Here is an 18,670-nt window from a genome sequence, read left to right as displayed (position 1 = left end):
CTAACATCGAATTAATACCATTACTTCTGAAAGCAAATTCCTGCTGCAGCACAGTTACAGACAGTCAATGTTCACTTTCATTGCTCTTGACAGCCTGATATAAGGTAATTTAATTTAAATGCCCAGATGAGAGAGAAACAAGAGGCATTTTAAAAAATGAAAATAAAAGCCCACTCTTTTTATACGTAAAATGCCTGCTTGAGGGAATAGATTAGTAGCTGTGTAGTGCCATTGATTTGCAAGAGCCCATAGATTTCAGTAGAGAGCTCTGTTTAAGGATCAATAGGGAATGCTACAGCATGATTGCTTTTACCACTTAGTTATTCAAGGAAATGCTTGATCTTAATTTCTTCTCAAACTTTGGTCTAGGGCCAGTAGGGTTTGGGAGGGCATTTGACTGTTCCACAGAGTGTTGGCCACATATGTCTTTCTCCTTTATTTCATTAGGCAAATCATATAAGGGAATTGCAAATACAGACAGTCTTTCCTAAGTTGCGATGGCTGCACAAGGTAGTGAAATACTCGCATTGGGAAGGCCAGCAGCCAGAATCAGTTTTCTTAAGGTTTGCTCTTTTGCTAATTGCATGGTTATCTTTGAGGTTCTCCTTATATCACAGAGGTGTTTCGCCAATTTCCGCTTCTCAGGCCGCCTTCAAAGTCTGGTTTTGGCTGTGTTGTGCAGTTCTGGAAGATATAAATGGGGGGTTGGCGGATTTGGAGTAAACCATTGAGCCTTGCCTAGGGTAATCTCAGTATCCAGCACAGTCACTTATATTTTTAATTGCACCTTCCCAGCAGCTGGAAAAGGAGGTGAAAATTGCCATGGGTGATTTCAGAGGGTGCCACACCAGCATGGACAGCTGGCGTCCTCTCTTTCCAACTGCTCACTTCGCTGCCATGTGCTCTGGGATGACCGGTTGGCTGTACAATGAACGGTCACTAGCCTGCTATAAAATTATCCAGACTAATTCTGAATGCTTTAGTAGATCTGTCTAATCATTATCTCCAATCCAGACCTTTAGAGTAAGACTGTAATTGCAGGTAGAATCAGTTAAAACTCTTTGGGTTCACATGAGAACTGCCTGATAATGAGCAACCGGCAGAGGGGTCTAATTTGGGATTTTAAATGTAAGTAGTTAAAACCAGATAAAACTGGTTTTCAGGTTGTATTTTGTTCTTAATACTTGCACCACATTTGCAATGTTAGCATCAGGCTCCATCCCTGGGTTAGAGTACAAGTCTACATTTGCAAAACAGTTGCATATGTTAACATAGTAGTCCAGCTTGTAGCCATGATCAGACATCAGACTAGAGCTGTGAATGAGGTCTAGATTTAATCTGCATTGCAAGTCAGGGCCATTTTTATTCATTATTTATTTATTTATTGATCTGTTTATTCAGAATCACAGAGTAGTTGGGGTTGGAAGGGACCTCTGGAGATCATGTGGTCCAACCCCCCTGCTCAAGCAGGGTCACCTAGAGCAGGTTGCTCAGGACCGTGTCCCATGGGGTTTTGAGCATCTCCAAGGATGTGGACTCCACAACCCCTCTGGACAACCCGTCCAGTGTTCAGTCCAACATTCATGCCTTTATTTATTCTATTATTTATTTATTCTTTTACTTTTTATTTTTATGACATCACCTGTGCCCCTTGCTGTGGTAACTCAGCACCTACTGTGACTGCAGAAATCCATCCCAAGCTGAAGAGGGCTTGACTAACACACTGGAACCTGCTGAACACATGGGTCGAACTGGGGCCTGAACAGGCCCTGCAGAGGGGTCATCATCCACATTCCTGCTTGATTTCACTTAAACTGTTGAGAGTCATTTCTGATTTTGAACAGGGAGCTCCCATTCAGGTTGCTCTGGAGTTTCCGTGTGAGTTTTACCGAACACACGGAACAATGCTGGAGTTATTCTTTGGTTCTTACAGTTGAATGCACTAGAAAAGAGACTGCTTTGTAAACACAGTGTTGTCAAAGATAGTTACTTGTTAGCTCTTCACCTAGGAGTTGTCGCTAAGTTAAGCAGGAGGATGCTGATTGAGATATGTCAGTCTCACTGCTGTGTGTCTTGGCAAATGTGTGGGTACTAGTGTTGCTTGCAAGTGTGGTTTCATTTCCAAGACTCGTGTGAATAGAACTTTTTTTCCCCTATGTAAGTAGTAAAACAATTGGGAAATAAGTGCAGCTAAGGCCAGTGCCACGCTCTGGGCGTTTTTCCTGGGGAAACGAGCTTGAGCTGGTTTTCACTCTCTGAACCCCCTTAGCCCCTGTGTGCCGAGACACCGATAGGAAAGCGTGGAATCAACATCCGTCCTGCAGGTTCATGAAAGAAACAGTGAAAAGATGAAGTGAGGAATTATCTGGTTTAGGTACAGACATGTTCCTAAGAGAAGTGTTGTCCTGGAGTCTTGAGCATCACCTCTGTCCTATGAGCAAGTGTGCCTGTAAATAATCATCAAACGGGAAAACGGGGTCTCAACTTGATGCCTTGTCATTGGGAGTGAGGAGATGCTTCTCTGCTGTGACTGTTCTCACTCTTGCTCCTGAAGTGTAAATCTGCCTTTTACCCTGGGCAGAGCTTCCTTCTGCTGGGTTCCCATCAGAGCCCTCTCAAGATCCGGTTATGCTGTGGTGCCTTTCAGAAAGCAGCTAATTACTAGTCCCTCATTCAAGGGAGTGCTGTTGCGTGCATAATTAAAAGATTTTAAATAATCCCGTAGCATGCACTTGTATCTACAACTAGCGCATGTAGTTACCTGAAATTATTACTGTTAGCTCTTCTTCCTCCTGCCCATTTTTCTCTCTGGCATCTATATCCACCACAGGAGCATTTTTCCTAACTCCTAAAAATTCCTCAAACCAGCTGTTCTGGATAAAGTGTGAGCTACTAAAACCCCATCTCAACGCCAATCACCATCATTTGCCCCACTTGCTATCCCCCACTCTCTACTGGAAGGCACCCTGTGATGCTCCATCTTGTTGGTATGAAGAGCCAGCTCTGGGGGTGTGACAGCAGTGCGACAAGGCTGAAGTCATGGCCTCATCTGCTGTTCTCTGCTGTCACATTTTTCCAGAGGTAGGAGAGGCCCCAGCAGCTTTTTTAAATTGCCCTTGCTGTCCTAGGTGTCCTAGCTGCTGGCTGTATGGTTTGAGCAGACCAGCTCTAGAGCTTTTGACCTCATTGCTTGAAACAACCTTTCTTTCAACTTTACAGCTCATCTGAAAACCTATGTTCACCTTATTTTTATAATCTAACCTTGTGTCAAACAAAACCACGGAAAGCAATCTCTTCCATAATAGTCTCCCTTTCCTGTTCTTGCTTAGAGATGTAACGCTTCATATAAGAGTAGCTGCCTTTCGCTGGATGGATATTTTTTTTCATATGTTTGAGATCCATTCTCTTGTGTGATTTAATTGTTTCTCAGTTCCATTTTCTTTTTGCAAATGTTTGCCAGACCCTGCTTTGGGAGGCGGGAGAGACGGTCTCTAGCTGTCAGTAACACACTGACAGAAGTCTGAAATTATAAGCACATACTGAGCAACTGTGGTGACTCAAGCCCAAGCAAGGATTCGGTTGGATCTCCTAAATTACTCAGCAGCAAAACTCTTGCTGGTTTCAGCCAGGTAGAAACAAGCTGTTGTATTTGGATCATAATTGCATGTGGGGGGGAACTACCCCCAAAACCCCCGACCTTAAATGATACATCAGTAAGTGTCATTTAAAAGCAATCTTTTATGTTTGTGTCCTTTCTTTTGTTTCTTTTGCTAGGAAGTGAATTTCTCCTATACAGCTATAACAAACTTGGCAAGTAGTATTTGCCTCCTCCTTCTCTTTCTCCTCTGGAGTAACTCATTTTCACACTCCCTTATGTTTTACTGTGTGCAAAGGGATTATATACTTTTTGTACAGTTTTTGTCTGTAGTAATTTTTTTGTGCTAATGTGCATTATGGTCTGTATCACAGAGAATAAAGTAAATCTCTTGACAAACGATATACATGAAAAGGATTTTTTAAAAGTCTGCACTGATAAAGGAATACTCAGTACATTTTCAGTACTGTGTTCTGAAACTTGTATACATCACAATCAAATTCATATCAAATCTTTGTTACATTTAACTTTGAAGAAGGCATGGAAAAGTATCTGCTTTTTGTGATAAATTTAACATAGCAGTTGTATTATTTTATTAATGATTTCCTCCTGAGGATTCCAGGATGAGGAGGAGATGGGCATGGCTGCAAGGGGAGTAACTGGGACAACAGACCCTGTGCCTTGCCAGAACGCCCAGAAGAAGCAGCGGGTGATTGTTGTGGGGGACTCCCTGCTGCAGGTGACGGAGGCACCTATCTGCCGACCAGACCTCATGTCTAGAGAGGTTTGTTGCCTGCCAGGGGCTCGTGTGAGAGACGTCATGGAAAGACTGCCAAGGCTCGTCCATGCTTTGGACTATTACCCACTACTGCTCTTCCATGTGGGCGCCAATGACACCAAGGGCAAACTGGAGACCATCAAGCAGGATTTCAGAGCTCTGGGGATGGTGGTCAAGGGTCTGGGAGCCCAGGTCATCTTCTCCTCAATCCTGCCAGTGAGGGGGATGGATGAGAGGAGGAGGAGATGGACTTTCCAGGTTAACGACTGGCTGCGCCGCTGGTGTTGGCAACAGGGTTTTGGTTTCTACGACCATGGGACCCTGTTTGAAGATGGACAACTGCTGGGGAGAGATGGGATCCACCTCACTAAGCGGGGCACGTGTGTCATTGCCAACAGGTTGGCCAACCTGGTAAGGAGGGCTTTAAACTAGGAAAGACGGGGGAAGGGGAGAGTTATAGTGCCAGGGTAGTTGGCAAAAGACTGCTCAAGTCAGGATGCCTCCAGCAGGTGAATGCAGCCGGGGAAGTGCGCATGGGATGTGGCTATGGAGGACCCTCTTTTACCCCTCCTGGGAAACCTGCATGCTCAATTCCCCTCTCTGAAATGCCTGTACACCAACGCACGCAGCATGGGGAGCAAACAGGAAGAACTAGAGATGCGTGTGCGGTCGCAGGGCCATGATCTCATTGCTATTACAGAGACATGGTGGGATAGCTCGCATGACTGGAGTGCTGTCATGGATGGCTACGTGCTTTTTAGGAAAGACAGGCCAGGAAAGCGAGGTGGTGGAGTTGCTCTTTATGTGAGAGAGCAACTGGAATGTATTGAGCTGTGCCTAGGGGTGGATGAAGAGCGAGTCGAGAGCTTCTGGGTAAGGATTAAAGGGCAGGCTAGCATGGGTGACACTGTTGTGGGTGTTTACTACAGGCGACCTGATCAGGAATAGAAGGTCTCATCGACTTCCTCCAGACAGCTGGAAGTAGCCTCACGATCCCAGGCCCTGGTTCTCATGGGGGACTTCAACCACCCTGATATCTGCTGGAAAGACAACACAGCTAGGCACAAAGAGTGCCGGAGGTTCCTGCAGAGCATTGGTGACAACTTCTTGACACAGGTGGTGGAGGAGCCAACAAGGAGAGGTGTGCTGCTGGACCTCGTACTAACAAACAAAGAAGGACTGGTGGAAGATGTGAAGGTCGGGGGCAGCCTTGGCTGCAGTGACCCCGAGATGGTGGAGTTCAGGATCCTGCGAGGAGGAAGCAGGGCAAGAAGTAGGATCGCAACCCTGGAGTTCAGGAGAGCAAACTTTGGCCTCTTCAGGGACCTGCATGGAGGAATCCCATGGGTTAGGGCCCTAGAAGGAAGGGGCGTTCAAGAGAGCTGGTTAATATTCAAACATCACCTCCTCCAGGCTCAAGAGCGGCGCATCCCTATGCGGAGGAAGTCAAGCAAAGGAGGTAGGAGACCTGCATGGATGAGCAAGGAGCTCCTGGCAAAACTCAGACAGAAGAAGGAAGTCTACAGAAAGTGGAAAGGGGGACAGGCCACTTGGGAGGAATATAGGAACGTTGTCAGAGTATGCAGGGATGCGACGAGGAAGGCTAAGGCCCGTTTGGAATTAAATCTGGCTAGAGATGTCAGGGACAGCAAGAAGGGCTTCTTCAAATACCTCAGTAGCAAAAGGAAGACTAGGGAAAATGTGGGCCCTTTGCTGAATGGGGTGGGTGCCCTGGTGCCAAAGGATGCAGAGAAGGCAGAGTTACTGAATGCCTTCTTTGCTTCAGTCTTTACTGGTCAGGCCAGCCCTCAGGAACCCCAGACCCTGGAGGCAAGAGAGAAAGTCTGGAGGACGGAAGACTTTCCCTTGGTGGAGGAGGGTCGGGTTAGAGATCATTTAAGCAAACTTGACACCCACAAATCCATGGGCCCCGCTGGGATGCACCCACGAGTGCTGAGGGAGCTGGCGGATGTCATTGCTAAGCCAGTCTCCATCATCTTTGAAAGGTCATGGAGAACAGGAGAGGTGCCTGAGGACTGGAAGAAAGCCAATGTCACCGCAGTCTTCAAAAAGGGCAAGAAGGAGGACCCAGGGAACTACAGGCCAGTCAGCCTCAGCTCGCTCCCTGGAAAGGTGATGGAGCAGCTCATGCTGGAGGCCATCTCCAAGCATGTGGAGGACAAGAAGGTGATCAGGAGTAGTCAGCATGGCTTCACCAAGGGGAAATCATGCCTAACCAATCTGATAGCCTTCTCTGATGGAATGACCGGCTGGGTAGGTGAGGGGAGAGCAGTGGATGTTGTCTACCTAGACTTCAGCAAGACTTTTGACACTGTCTCCCATAGCATCCTCATAGACAAGCTCAGGAAGTGTGGGAAGTGTGGGTTAGATGAGTGGACAGTGAGGTGGATTGAGAACTGGCTGAATGGTAGAGCTCAGAGAGTTGTGATCAGCGGTGCAGAGTCTAGTTGGAGGCCTGTAGCTAGCAGTGTCCCCCAGGGGTCAGTACCGGGTCCAGTCTTGTTCAACTTCTTCATCAATGACCTGGATGAAGGGACAGAGTGCACCCTCAGCAAGTTTGCTGATGATACAAAACTGGGAGGAGTGGCTGATACGCCAGAGGGCTGTGCTGCCATTCAGAGAGACTTGGACAGGCTGGAGAGGTGGGCGGAGAGGAACCTCATGAAGTTCAACAAAGGCAAGTGCAGGGTCCTGCACCTGGGGAGGAATAACCCCCAGCACCAGTCCAGGTTGGGGGTTGACCTGCTGGAAAGCAGCTCTGCGGAGAAGGACCTGGGAGTGCTGGTGGACACCAAGTTAAGCATGAGGCAGCAATGTGCCCTTGTGGCCAAGAAGGCCAATGGTATCGTGGGGTGCATCAGGAAGAGTGTTGCCAGCAGGTGGAGGGAGGTGATTCTCCCCCTCTACTCAGCCCTGGTGAGGCCCCATCTGGAGTACTGTGTCCAGTTCTGGGCTCCCCAGTACAAGAGGGATGTGGCACTGCTGGAGCAAGTCCAGCGAAGGACTACAAAGATGATTAAGGGACTGGAGTATCTCTCTTATGAGGAAAGACTGAGAGCACTGGGACTGTTCAGCCTGGAGAAGAGAAGGCTGAGAGGAGATCTTATTAACGTGTACAAGTATCTGAAGGGAGGGTGTCGAGAGGATGGGGCCAGACTCTTTTCAGTGGTGCCGAGCGACAGGACGTGAGGCAACGGGCACAAACTGAAACACAGACACTTCCATCTGAACATGAGGAAAAACTTTTTCACTGTGAGGGTGACAGAGCACTGGAAGAGGTTGCCCAGAGAGGTGGTGGAGTCTCCTTCTCTGGAGATATTCAAAAGCCGCCTGGATGCAATCCTGTGCAATGTGCTCTAGGTGCCCCTGCTTGAGCAGGGGGATTGGACTAGATGATCTCCAGAGGTCCCTTCCAACCTCAGCGATTCTGTGATTCTGTGATTACATTTTCAAAGCAATGTGTGACCATTTAATTGTGTGCCTCCCCTATTAATATTAAATAGAATTAAATTCCCACTATGATACTTTGAAAATGCACCCCTTGCTGTAAATGCAGTCTCCACAGAGATTATCTGAATATCACAATGGTTCCCCAGCACTTTGCTTTCCAGAGTCACTCAGCGCTGATTATCCCATGCCGTTATTTTACCTGTGTTACATCTGAAACGTAAACATCTGGCAATGTGAAGAGACGCGGTGCTTCTGTTTCTTTTATTTGGTTGCGCCTGGCTTTTTCAGCCAACCATTCATGGGTTCTGGGGTGATGATTTTACTGTGATGTTAAATAATAATATAAAAGCTTGTTTCCCTGAGAAAAAGTTTAAAAAAAAAAAAAAGTAATATCATGATGTGGTTCAGGCAGAAGGGGAGAAATTCAGATCTCTCAAATCTTTTATTTACTGTTTGTTTATGCAGTCCCTGAGGAATTAGGAGGAGAGCTCCCATTATATGCTGTCAGAGAAGGTGTCTGCCAAGAGATAAGCACTCGTCTGCCTTCACAAGCGGCCGATTACAAAATGGCCTTAGCGGCAGTATTAGAGCCTGCCTGAAGACATGGTCAGCTTTGAAAGGTGGAAAGACCCTATTGCTCAACATGGGGTTTTCCCCTTCACTGGTAGTAAAGAAAGGCTTTTGTACTGGGCAATCTCCTTGCCTTTCAGTGCAGTTCATCCCTGAAGAGGCTGAGCTGTGGGCTTTAAAGATCCTGCTGCCGCCTGCCTAACGCTGATGGAGGCGGCTGCTGAGTCTGGGGGTTTCTTAGCTCCGCTGGTGATGGCCTGAGTCACTGGTAGTCGTGGGTGCTCAGAAAAAGCAAAGCATCATTAAATAAATGTCAAGGGTTATTTCCTAGAAAACACAGGAATAGAAATAGTAATTATTAGTATACTTACACATACCTATATATTTATGTAGAAATATATATATGCACCATGTATAAAAATGTATAGTGGAACCCAGCACAAAATGGAGCTGCTTACCTAAATCACCTCTTCCTCTCATTTCCATGACCTTGGGGTCTGGGTTGTTGAATATACTGAGCTGTGGACTTGCCTCATAAGTTCTGGTTTGATTTTGCAAAAATTATAAATAATAAAAAACAACATACAGAATTCTTCCCATCTCTGGCCGTTGCCAATGTCTGTCTAGAACTATTCTTATCCTTCTTAAAGCCTTCCTGGAGTGTCACTAAGACTGAGCAATATTTAAAGCCATGTCAAATAATTCCTGTATTCTAAGTAGTAATAGCCTGTCAAGGTAAAGGCTTAAATCATAATCTTACCCTTACTTGACAAGCTGTATTATTTGTATGATAATATTAATTCATGTGGAAGTTGCATGGTTAGTAGTAGTCAGGTGTGTGAAACCTGACATTTAATATTCCCTAACTCTAAATTAAAGTATGCCTCTTGATCAGTTTTTCAAGTACAACACTTGATTAATCTCTTGGCTTAATTTAGTGTCCTGCCAAATGTTGAGTTTAAACTTTTTCACAAGTATTTATTTTCAGAAAGGCTGATGATATCAATAGCAGAAGGAAGATAAATGGATAGATGCTGGAATGGACCAATGTGATGGCTCTTTGTCTGAAAGAGAGATGCTTTGTTTGTAAGAGCAGGTGGATTGTTCTCTGCATGGCAATTTTCACAATGACTGGGATATATGAAGGTTGCTTCAGTGTAATCATACTGCTAAAGTTTACTCCAGATTCTATCCAGTATTTAGTTTGCTAAGGCATTGACACAATTTTGCTGACATTTTTCTTAAGTGAATTATGCTCACAGCCAGTTTTTCAAAGCAAACAGATGGCTTTTCAAACAGAGCATGCCCACAGATATTTTTTATAGTGTTTCTAGAATTATGACAGTTCTGTCACTGGGGGTTGGTTTGCCATTAATTTTCTTGTGACAGATGATTGAAAATCATTTTTGCTCCTTCAGCTTGCTCAAATGAACCAGCTGTTTAAAAATAAAAAAATACAAGGAAACTAAGACATAGATCAATTGGTCTGCACATGAATGGAATTACACTCTATTTTGATAAGTCCACTTCCATTTTTAGAAACAGTGTAAAATAAGAATGTCTTCAAAATACTGGAAGTATGCTAAGGAAGTGTGGTTTTGCTCTTGAAACCAGAAGATGTGTCATGCATTGCCGCAGACTAAACCTGCTCCCTATAATCTGTTTGAATTGCCTGGTTATTTAAATGTGAAATTAGAATATGCATAAGGGAATGAGCTGATGGCTCAGCACTGTCACATTGGGTGTGAAGTACCTTGGCTTCTTGGGTGCCAGTCTTGGAGGGCAGACTCAGCCTCTCATCCTCCAAACGAGGGTGTATCAAATCCCAAGTAGCTTTCCTTAAATGAGTCTCTTAGAGAGACCCTAACCAAAGACTCAGTTTATGGGCCACCCTGAGAAAGATTCCCATGCTTTGCCCTCACCTGAGAAGAAAAAACAAGGAGGGTGACATAGATTCAACTGAGACTCTTGTGTCAGCTATGGAGCAGTATCCATCTTGTGCCACTGCTGCGTGACAGGGAATACTCCTCCTCCATGTGTGGCACACGAGCAGCAGGATGTGTTTCCACAGAACACTTCTAAGCTAAGGGGAAAACCCCAGCTAAGGGGAAACCAGGCCCAGCTAAGGGGAAACTGGGTACTTCTGGGGTACTTGGCAGCAAGGGTGGGGGGGGTCCTCACGGTCAGCAGCATTATTTCATCTTTATTGCAGTAGCTCTTGCAGGTTTCGGGCTTAGTTGTTCCTGGTGCTGTAGGAACATCTATTTTGAGTTACTTGTTGTGCTAAGGGGATTTTTCCATTCTTGTGCTTGATTACCTAGTGCCAATTTTTGACTCAGAAGTTAAGGGTGTAAAGCATGATCACACTGATTTTGTCTGCTGGTTGGTGCAGCCTTCGATGTCTCCAGTCCTGTGCGGGCAGGGAAGAAAGAACCAGCCCAGCATGAAGAAGAATCTACCACCTTTTCTGATAACATGATTGTGTCATTAATGATACTGCTTTTCGGTCTCTTTAGCTATGCTATGGTTTATCGTCCCTGCCGCTCCAGTATTGGCATGCTTCCCATGCGATCTACAGACAAGGCGGCTGGAGTGCTGCAGGCAGAGATGGAGCTCTTGAATCCAGCCTATTGCCTTTAACCATAAACTCAACCTCTGTCCTAAAAGCAAAATCACAACTATGTGAAATATGCGCTGCATAATTTTATTCTTGTTTTGTTTTTCTAAACCATGTCTGCTCACTGGATTCCAAGCTATTTGTCTGTGTATTCCCATAACTGTCATGCTGTTGAGATACGTATCTCTTCGAAAGTGCTTCATACCAAATTGCACAGCTTCACGCTGACTCCCAATGCTTTTTGTTATTCTAGCATTAACTTGCATTCCTCGCATCTGTGGTGATTTACATTGTTCAGCAGGGACAAACTCATGTCATCAGGAGATGATGCAATCACGTTCTTGGGTGCGGGATGCCATCTCTGGCTGCCGTTGTTCCCCACGTGGTGTTTACTAGTGCTGAGGGACTTGCAAGCTGCCATTGTTTCTTCATTGAGAACATTGTTTACAGGGACTCAGGCGGTGCTGTGTGCTAAGTCCGGTGCCAGGCGCTGGCAAAAAGGGAGTTGTGGTCATCGATGTGGGATAAATCCTTCCTCTTGTTTTTGGGGAATGGCAGAGCTGAGAGATGCTCCAGTTGCTGGAAGGTGCCATGCTGACTCCCCCAATGTGGCTAGTTCATTTTGTAAATGGCAGGAGAGTCTGCAGTCCATCGCTCTTTTGGTGTGCCTGGGATCTTGCCGTAACATCTGTGACCTCTGAGACCTTGCAGAGCATCTGTGGTAGGCAGGAGGTCGAGGCAGGTTGCATGGATGCAAATGTAATATTTTCAGTCAGCATAGGTATTCCTTCTGAATACGTGTATAAACAGCTGTATACAGTGATGTACTTGAAGCTGTACTTCAGGTAACATGAGGAGAAAAGCAGCTCAAGTTCTTAGCGGCACTGAATTTTAATAATGAGAAGCATCTTCTGGCTTGTATTTGTCGCAGAATCTTGTTGCTTTAAGCATTTGTGATACCAATATTCCATAAATATTCATTTTGGCATTTCTGAACTCATTAATACAAATTTTTCGTACGACATTTTTCCTGATAGTTACAAATTGGATTGATGTCCTCTTAGTCACCTCACCTTAGCCCTGACTGAGGGGCTCTGGGCTACCTGCAGGAAGGCCTTTCTCCTGTGGGCAGCTTGCAGCCTGTGGCCATGCTTTGAGGCCCCCGTGGCTGGTGGCCTGGCCTTCCCCTGACTGCAGGCTCCCTTGGGCTCCCCATGTTGGCTCCCTGCAGGCTGGCCCCAGGTCTTCTCCAGCCGTGCAGGAGGGTTCAGGGCCATGAGAGCAGTGGTCTCACCTGTGGTCTGGGGTGGTGTGTATGATCACTAACTTTGTCCTCGTGTCTTTGTGTTCACAGGGACAAGGAGACCTCTTGAAGAACGCCAAGAACGAGGCCCTGGAGAACATGAAGCAGATCCAGCTGGCGTGCTTGTCATGTGGACTCAGCCGAGCTGGAAGCGGGCACGTGGATGCAAAGGCGAAGCGGTGCCTGGAGGCGATACAGGAGAAGGACACTGGGGATGAGAATGGGAGGCTGTGAGAGAAGACAGAGCTGTCGTATTTGTCATAGATTTCAATAACTCTAAACTATTTTTTTAAAGCATTTAAAAATTCACACAGTAATGCCCTCTGCAGGGTGTTGATAGTATTAAAATTCTCACAGTGTCAGTATTTTAATGTAGTTAATTTATCTAAGTTAAACTCTCTGTTAGTGAGATTTCTAATGAAGCCAAGCTGTTTGTATGCGAGTGCGTGTGTGTGTGTATGCACATGCAAATCCTGTAGAAGCCCTTTCATGCATTACATTAGCCATTTGCTAATTTATTCCTTTGTCATCTTTGAAGAGATCTGTTCGTTCTGAAGATCAAAACAAATAGAGAGTATTTGTATCAATTTTGTGCTTTATTTTATTCTCTAGCTTTTATCATTTAACTTATAGGTTACATTACTGTTATGCTGTTTAAACAAACAAACAAAATCCAACAACAAATGTCACCAACAACTGTTTTTGTGAGGGCAAAAACAGTGGTTTGCTGCAGATCCTGAACATGATTTTTAATGAACAATTAAAATAAAGTAAATGAGATATTAAGTGGTCAGAATTTTTGGATAGATTATAATTAGATTTCAGATGTACATTTCACTGAGTTTTAGCAAACTAATCTTTGGAATACATCCAGATAATATGTACTAATATAAGAACTAGCTAATTTATTTCATTCCAGAAAATCATTGCTACCTTGTAGATCTGCAGGACAGCTACCATCTTTGCTGATACACATTTAACTTGTGTAGTAATGAGCATAGCTAGTCAGCCCTTTAGTTATGATGAGAGCTGTGAATATTCTTCAGTGATCATCAGCTCAGAAGGTGAGCTTCAGGTAAACCTGAAACACCCAGCAGGGCCAGTATTTGAAGGAAGGTTTTACAGATTTCACAAACTGTGGGCTTTGTTGGAAGGTTGGTGAGAGGTCAGATCTTGCTTGCCTTGCGCAGATTAGTGATCCTATTGAAGTCAGCTGGATAAAGCAAGCAGGATCTGGCCGCCTTTCGTTGCAGGGGAGAACTGTGCTGGGCTAGAAATTCAAAGCAAGGCTGCAGAACTGCTAAAGATGTAGTATAGAGAAATAGCTTGGAAAAAAACAGGGTACTAGCACTTTTGTGCAGCAGTTATAAATGTCTTGACACACATCAAATGTTCGGGGTAATTTTGAGAATTGGATGCCTTTTTTGTGCTGCTGTAGAAAGGAGACCAAGAACGTCTCGAAGCAATGCATCCTTGTCCATCCCAGTGTCCAGCTTGTGTGCTCACAATGTCCATTTCATTCTTTTAAGTATTGTGCTCAAGTGTAGTATTTGTGTTACCTTTAACAGGACTAAGTGTTTTATGTTTATAAAAAAAACTATATTTATTTAAAGCATTGCTTTTATTTTGAAAAGCTACTTCTTAAATTAATTTGATTAACAAATATGCTAATTTTCTGAACTTAACAAAAAGTAATTGCTGAAAGTTTGACCATCGGAGAATCTTATATAGCTACTGTGTTAAGTTATTTTTGACTTCCTAATAACACTATTATGTTCATGTTGCACATTACTGAGAGAGTAAAGCTATGAAACAACTTTGACCCTTGTTTTTAAAGTGATTTAACCCAGAAGATAACCAGTGAGACTTGGGCAAAAATGTGTTAGAGTTTGGGTAAGTTGCTTGTGAGAGGTCCTGCTCTAAAAGGAACTGTATTATTGAAAAGGTCAGGTGCCTTAAATATTACTTCAGTGAATTTGCCATACTTGTTCAGATCCAGTCCTAAATCCTCTGTTTATCTCTCCATTAGATTATCGGTGTGTATTTATTCTTTGTTGAGGTAGGGGAGTGGTGTCCTTTGTGTTTCAGGCAAGACATAGAGCCCGGAGCAATGTTATGAGTGTGCATGATCACATTTTGCCCTCCTAGGTTACATTCTTTATTTCATCATGGGGTGTGTTTACATGAAAACAGCACTTACAGTTAGTGAGGATGGAAAGTGTTAACCTAACACCACCAGCTGTGAACCACACAGCCTTCAGAAACCATTCCTCTCGGAAGGGAGAGGTTGCCTCAAACAGGATGAGTGGCTTGCCTCTTGTGGTTTCATTTAAGCATAGAAATAGTTTGATTTTTCTCAGTCTAAAAGGCTATCCTTACATCGGCACAGAAACTGCTGGACAGAGTGCTTTTCAGTTTTTCTGCCTTCTCTGATGCTATAAACAAAAAGACAGACAATTTTATAGAGAAGGACTTACTTTATGCGCTCCCGTTGCGAGGAGCTACCACATAGCACTCACTCTGTACATTTTTGCAGAACAAGAAGACCATGGCTGGACAGAAATCCCCTACTGTGCAGGCACACACCTTTCATGCTGTGTTTAGTATCATATCATGTCCTATGCCAAGCTCATGGTGCGTTGCTTTCCGTGCAGAAATACAAGAAGGAGAAATCCTCAGGCCTGCTGGAGAACCCAGAGCGGCTGGGAACGCTCCTAGCACTGGTGCCTGCGACCCGCGGCTGGAGCAGCCTTTACACTTCCTCCTGCACCGAGAGAGGACCTGCAGCCTCAGCGTAATAAAATCCAGCCTTGCAAGAAGATGCATAGAAAAATCATAGTCAGCATTGCCAGCAACAACACATGGGAGACTGCTGGCCTTTTGGGGAGGGATTCGTGACATGCCTGTATCTTGCAGTTACATAACAACCTGCTTTCTGCTCCACGCTGGTACTATTTGCCTGATCTCCCATCTGAACGGACAGATAATACCTATAGCAATTTCTTTTGGGGAAGTGACGGCATGAAAGGGTTACAAGTATTTGCAGTTGTCTTCAGTGTGTTTTAGCAACTAGAAGTCAGAGGAGCTCTCAGCAGATTGGAGCAGAGATCTCTACTGGAGGGAGCAGAGGAGTGAAACTGTCTGGGTTCTTGTTCCAGCTCTGCCACCAATTCCTAAATCTTTGCAGTATTTATTTTCCCCTTTATTTTCTCATCTGTAAAATATGACTAATTATTTTTTCCTTCCCAGACATGGATTAAGTTACAAATTTCTGAAGTTCTTTGAGTGCACTGGTGCTTTCCTGAGAACATCCAGGCACTTCGTTCAGGCTGTCCTGTAACACCAGCGCCCACCAAGTCCTCCACCGCTGGTGAGTGCAGGTGAGCCAGAGTGTGTGAGGAGGGGCTGAGCCTGCGACCTGCCCGTCTCCTCGGGGCATAGTTTTGCCAGCACTGACGAGGATGTTGTCCATGTGCTTGTGTATCTGACCCCTATTAAACTGCACCTTTGATCAAGTGTGGTGGAGGGGCAGCTGTCCCAAAGATGTTCAGGTGCTGCAGACTTCCTGAGACAGGATAAGGCAGGTGGCTGAGAGAGAGTCCCTGGCAGCACCTTCACTGGGCTGAGGCTGCAGTGAGACCTCCACCTATATTAGACACCTGGTCCTATGAGGAAGAGCAGGAATGCAAAGGTTTCGCTTAGCTTTTGCATCTTATATACATGGAGGAATTGGCCATGAGGCATGGGAAACGTGGTTGAATTAGTCCAGCTGTTTGCAGATGTAACTATTCTTAAATCAGTAGGGATGTTTTTTACCAGATTTCATATACTGGCTTGACCAGTGGGACTGACCTCTTCCCCCTCACTCTCCCAAGCTCAGCATGAATTAAAGCACCATGCTGTTCTGTTTCTTTTTCTGTATCATTTTTCATTGATTTTATTCCCTGTTTTTAAAGGGATATTGCAGCTTCCCAGTGTGAACACATATATGAAAGTTTTGCATGTTTCTCCTTCCGAGATTCGTCTCCCAGAATAGATTATTACCAGATAATTGCATGCACAGTGAGAGCTTTCCTGTATAATCCATCTCTTCAGTCTGTCTTTTCAAACTAAAACATTAGGTCATAGCCTCCTTGGACTCCTTCCCATTCCTATAGCAATAGACAACAGCATCACACAGCGAACTGACTCATGAAGGTTCATGAAACAAAAACATGACGGGGTTGCAGGAACAATCTCTTTTCCCCTCCCCCTCTGCTTGCTGTAGGATTGAGTGTGGTGGTCCCATCTCTTATTGCAGCAGGAGCAGAAGATATACATGTTCAATAAATCTGAGATTTTCTTCTTGTAAAGTGTGGTGCTTAGTAGGAGAAAGGTAATTGTGAAGAGGGAAAACATCTGGGCCTAGTGAACATGTGCTTGGGAAGTGAGGAAGATTTAACGGTTGCAGGCAGAGGGTTTCACTCCAGAAATACTTACTTTGAGTCTCTTGGGATACATGAGAAGTGGACATGATGGGCAGGAACAGTTATTTAAGTAATGATTTTGATTTTTGTCTCACGTTCATCTGCAACCGGTTATGGCTTTCTGCTGGGGAGCAGCCTGCTCTGGCAAGGTGGGTGTCTGAGTGTTGGGAGAAAGGCCTGTTAGACATATGTTGGTGGATTACCCAGTGTTATGGAAATTGGGAAGCTTAAGTATGGTATTAGCCAGGGGAACCACTGCAAAAAAACATCTTTGTGAGCTTCTCCTTCCCTATGGTCTGCTTATGCAGTTACATGTGAGAACATTTTCCTACTTATCATTAGCACTAGGATGAGAAGGAAAAATTAAAAAAAAAAGGTGCCTGGGCTAGATTATTGCTGTTTTGTGGCTCGCTAGTAAAATTGTTCTCTAACTCCAAATGCAGGAGAAAATCCTTCCTGTGACTGTATTCACCAGATCCATTGGAAACAGTAGGTTTGGCTGGAGAATCTTTCCTGCTGGTAGTGATTTATGAGTCAAGGGTGCTGGTAGGCAGAGGAACCCCACCTCTCCACATGTGGTTTTACTTGAAAGCTGAGCAAATGTAAAGTAGAAATCCCAGAAATACGCTGTCTGCCCTGGAGTAGCACTGTGCTGGAGCATCAGCACAATTCACACTCACTTTATTGAAGAAGGGACCTATTAAAAGTAGAGCTGGTGAAAAAGAAGGTGGGATGTGTTTCCAGGCTCCGAAGCGGATGAACACCATTTGAGAATGGTCTGGCACCTTCCTTTGGATTGCTTTTGCATGGGTTTGAGCTGAGAGTCTTGCATTTGCTTTCCACAACACTTCCAATGAGCCAGGTCCCCCCCCCCCCCGAAATGTTTCCTTTTTAAATTAATGTTGAGGAACATGTCAGTTTAGTAACCGAGATCATGAGCGTTCCCACCAGAAACGTGATGCAAAAGCTATTGTACCAGCTGTTTCTGTGGAACATAAATTACAGCGTAAGCGTGCTCCTGATCAAACAGGTCACATTTTAAATGAGGATTTTCTGCACTCTTTAATTATTTGAAACAGTTTATGAGCAATAAATTGAATTGCTTTTGCAGAAAATATTCATGGAATAATGCCAAGAAAATTTGCAGAAATCAAAATCTTCAGACAATTCATGAACAGAATGAAGAGTTATGTTTGACAGCTGTTAGCTGTGAACAGTTCACACCACTGTACTCTGGACACTAGAAGGAAAATGAATGATTACAAAGGCAAGTTTGAATTATTGGTGTTATTGGAAGTATTTTCCCTGTTAAATTATGTAGCTGGGACCCATTAATTTATTAAGGCACTAACACAGGAGGGTTGGGAAGAGAGCATGACGCTTTAGACCAAGAAAAGCAAGCACAGAGAGAAGCTGGTGTGGCAGAGCCCATTGCATGTGCGGGAAGAGGAGTGGGGCAGCAGGTCCTGGGGGCACGCAGGCGTGTGAGGGGTTGTTTTGGCACACGGATGCAGCAGAGAGGGATGGTTTTGGCAAGGAGCTGGTAAAAAGTGGGGCTAGTTTCCACCACCGTGGGCTTCAGCAGAAGCTTGGACAGGTCTCTGCAGGGACGGGAGGGAGGCTCCCTGCAGAGCATCGCTGCAGCCCCGCTCTGAGAGGCCCGGTGCGGGAGCAGAGCCGAGAAAGCTGGTGGGGATGGGCTGGCTCTGTGGTTGCCTCAGGACCATGGGCCAGCCCCACCACCAAACAGTTGCCTTGGCCCGCGAGAGGCGCCACAGACAGGCTGGCTCATCACAGCCCGAGCTGGGCTCTGATGACACCAGGTGCAAGCAGCTTATTGCTCGGGCCCCAAAGGGGAGTACTATTCGAT

General features: G+C 45.0%; 1 protein-coding gene across 2 annotated transcripts in view; it reads left to right on the top strand.

The window, feature by feature from the left end:
- The window catches only part of PLCL1 (phospholipase C like 1 (inactive)), a 222,109-nt gene extending 207,958 nt beyond the window's left edge, over window positions 1-14,151 (top strand). For both annotated transcript variants that reach the window (XM_067298893.1, XM_067298892.1), the window contains exon 6: window positions 12,386-14,151. In XM_067298893.1, the coding sequence (XP_067154994.1) occupies window positions 12,386-12,568 (183 nt within the window). In that variant the 3' untranslated portion in view covers window positions 12,569-14,151. The remainder of the gene's footprint in view (window positions 1-12,385) is intronic.
- Window positions 14,152-18,670: the final 4,519 nt, after the last annotated feature.

The sequence above is a fragment of the Apteryx mantelli genome, chromosome 6 (assembly GCF_036417845.1).
Source record: "Apteryx mantelli isolate bAptMan1 chromosome 6, bAptMan1.hap1, whole genome shotgun sequence".
Taxonomy (NCBI): Eukaryota; Metazoa; Chordata; class Aves; order Apterygiformes; family Apterygidae; genus Apteryx; species Apteryx mantelli.
Note: the sequence above shows the minus strand (reverse complement) of the source record. Positions and strands in the feature narration are given on the sequence as shown.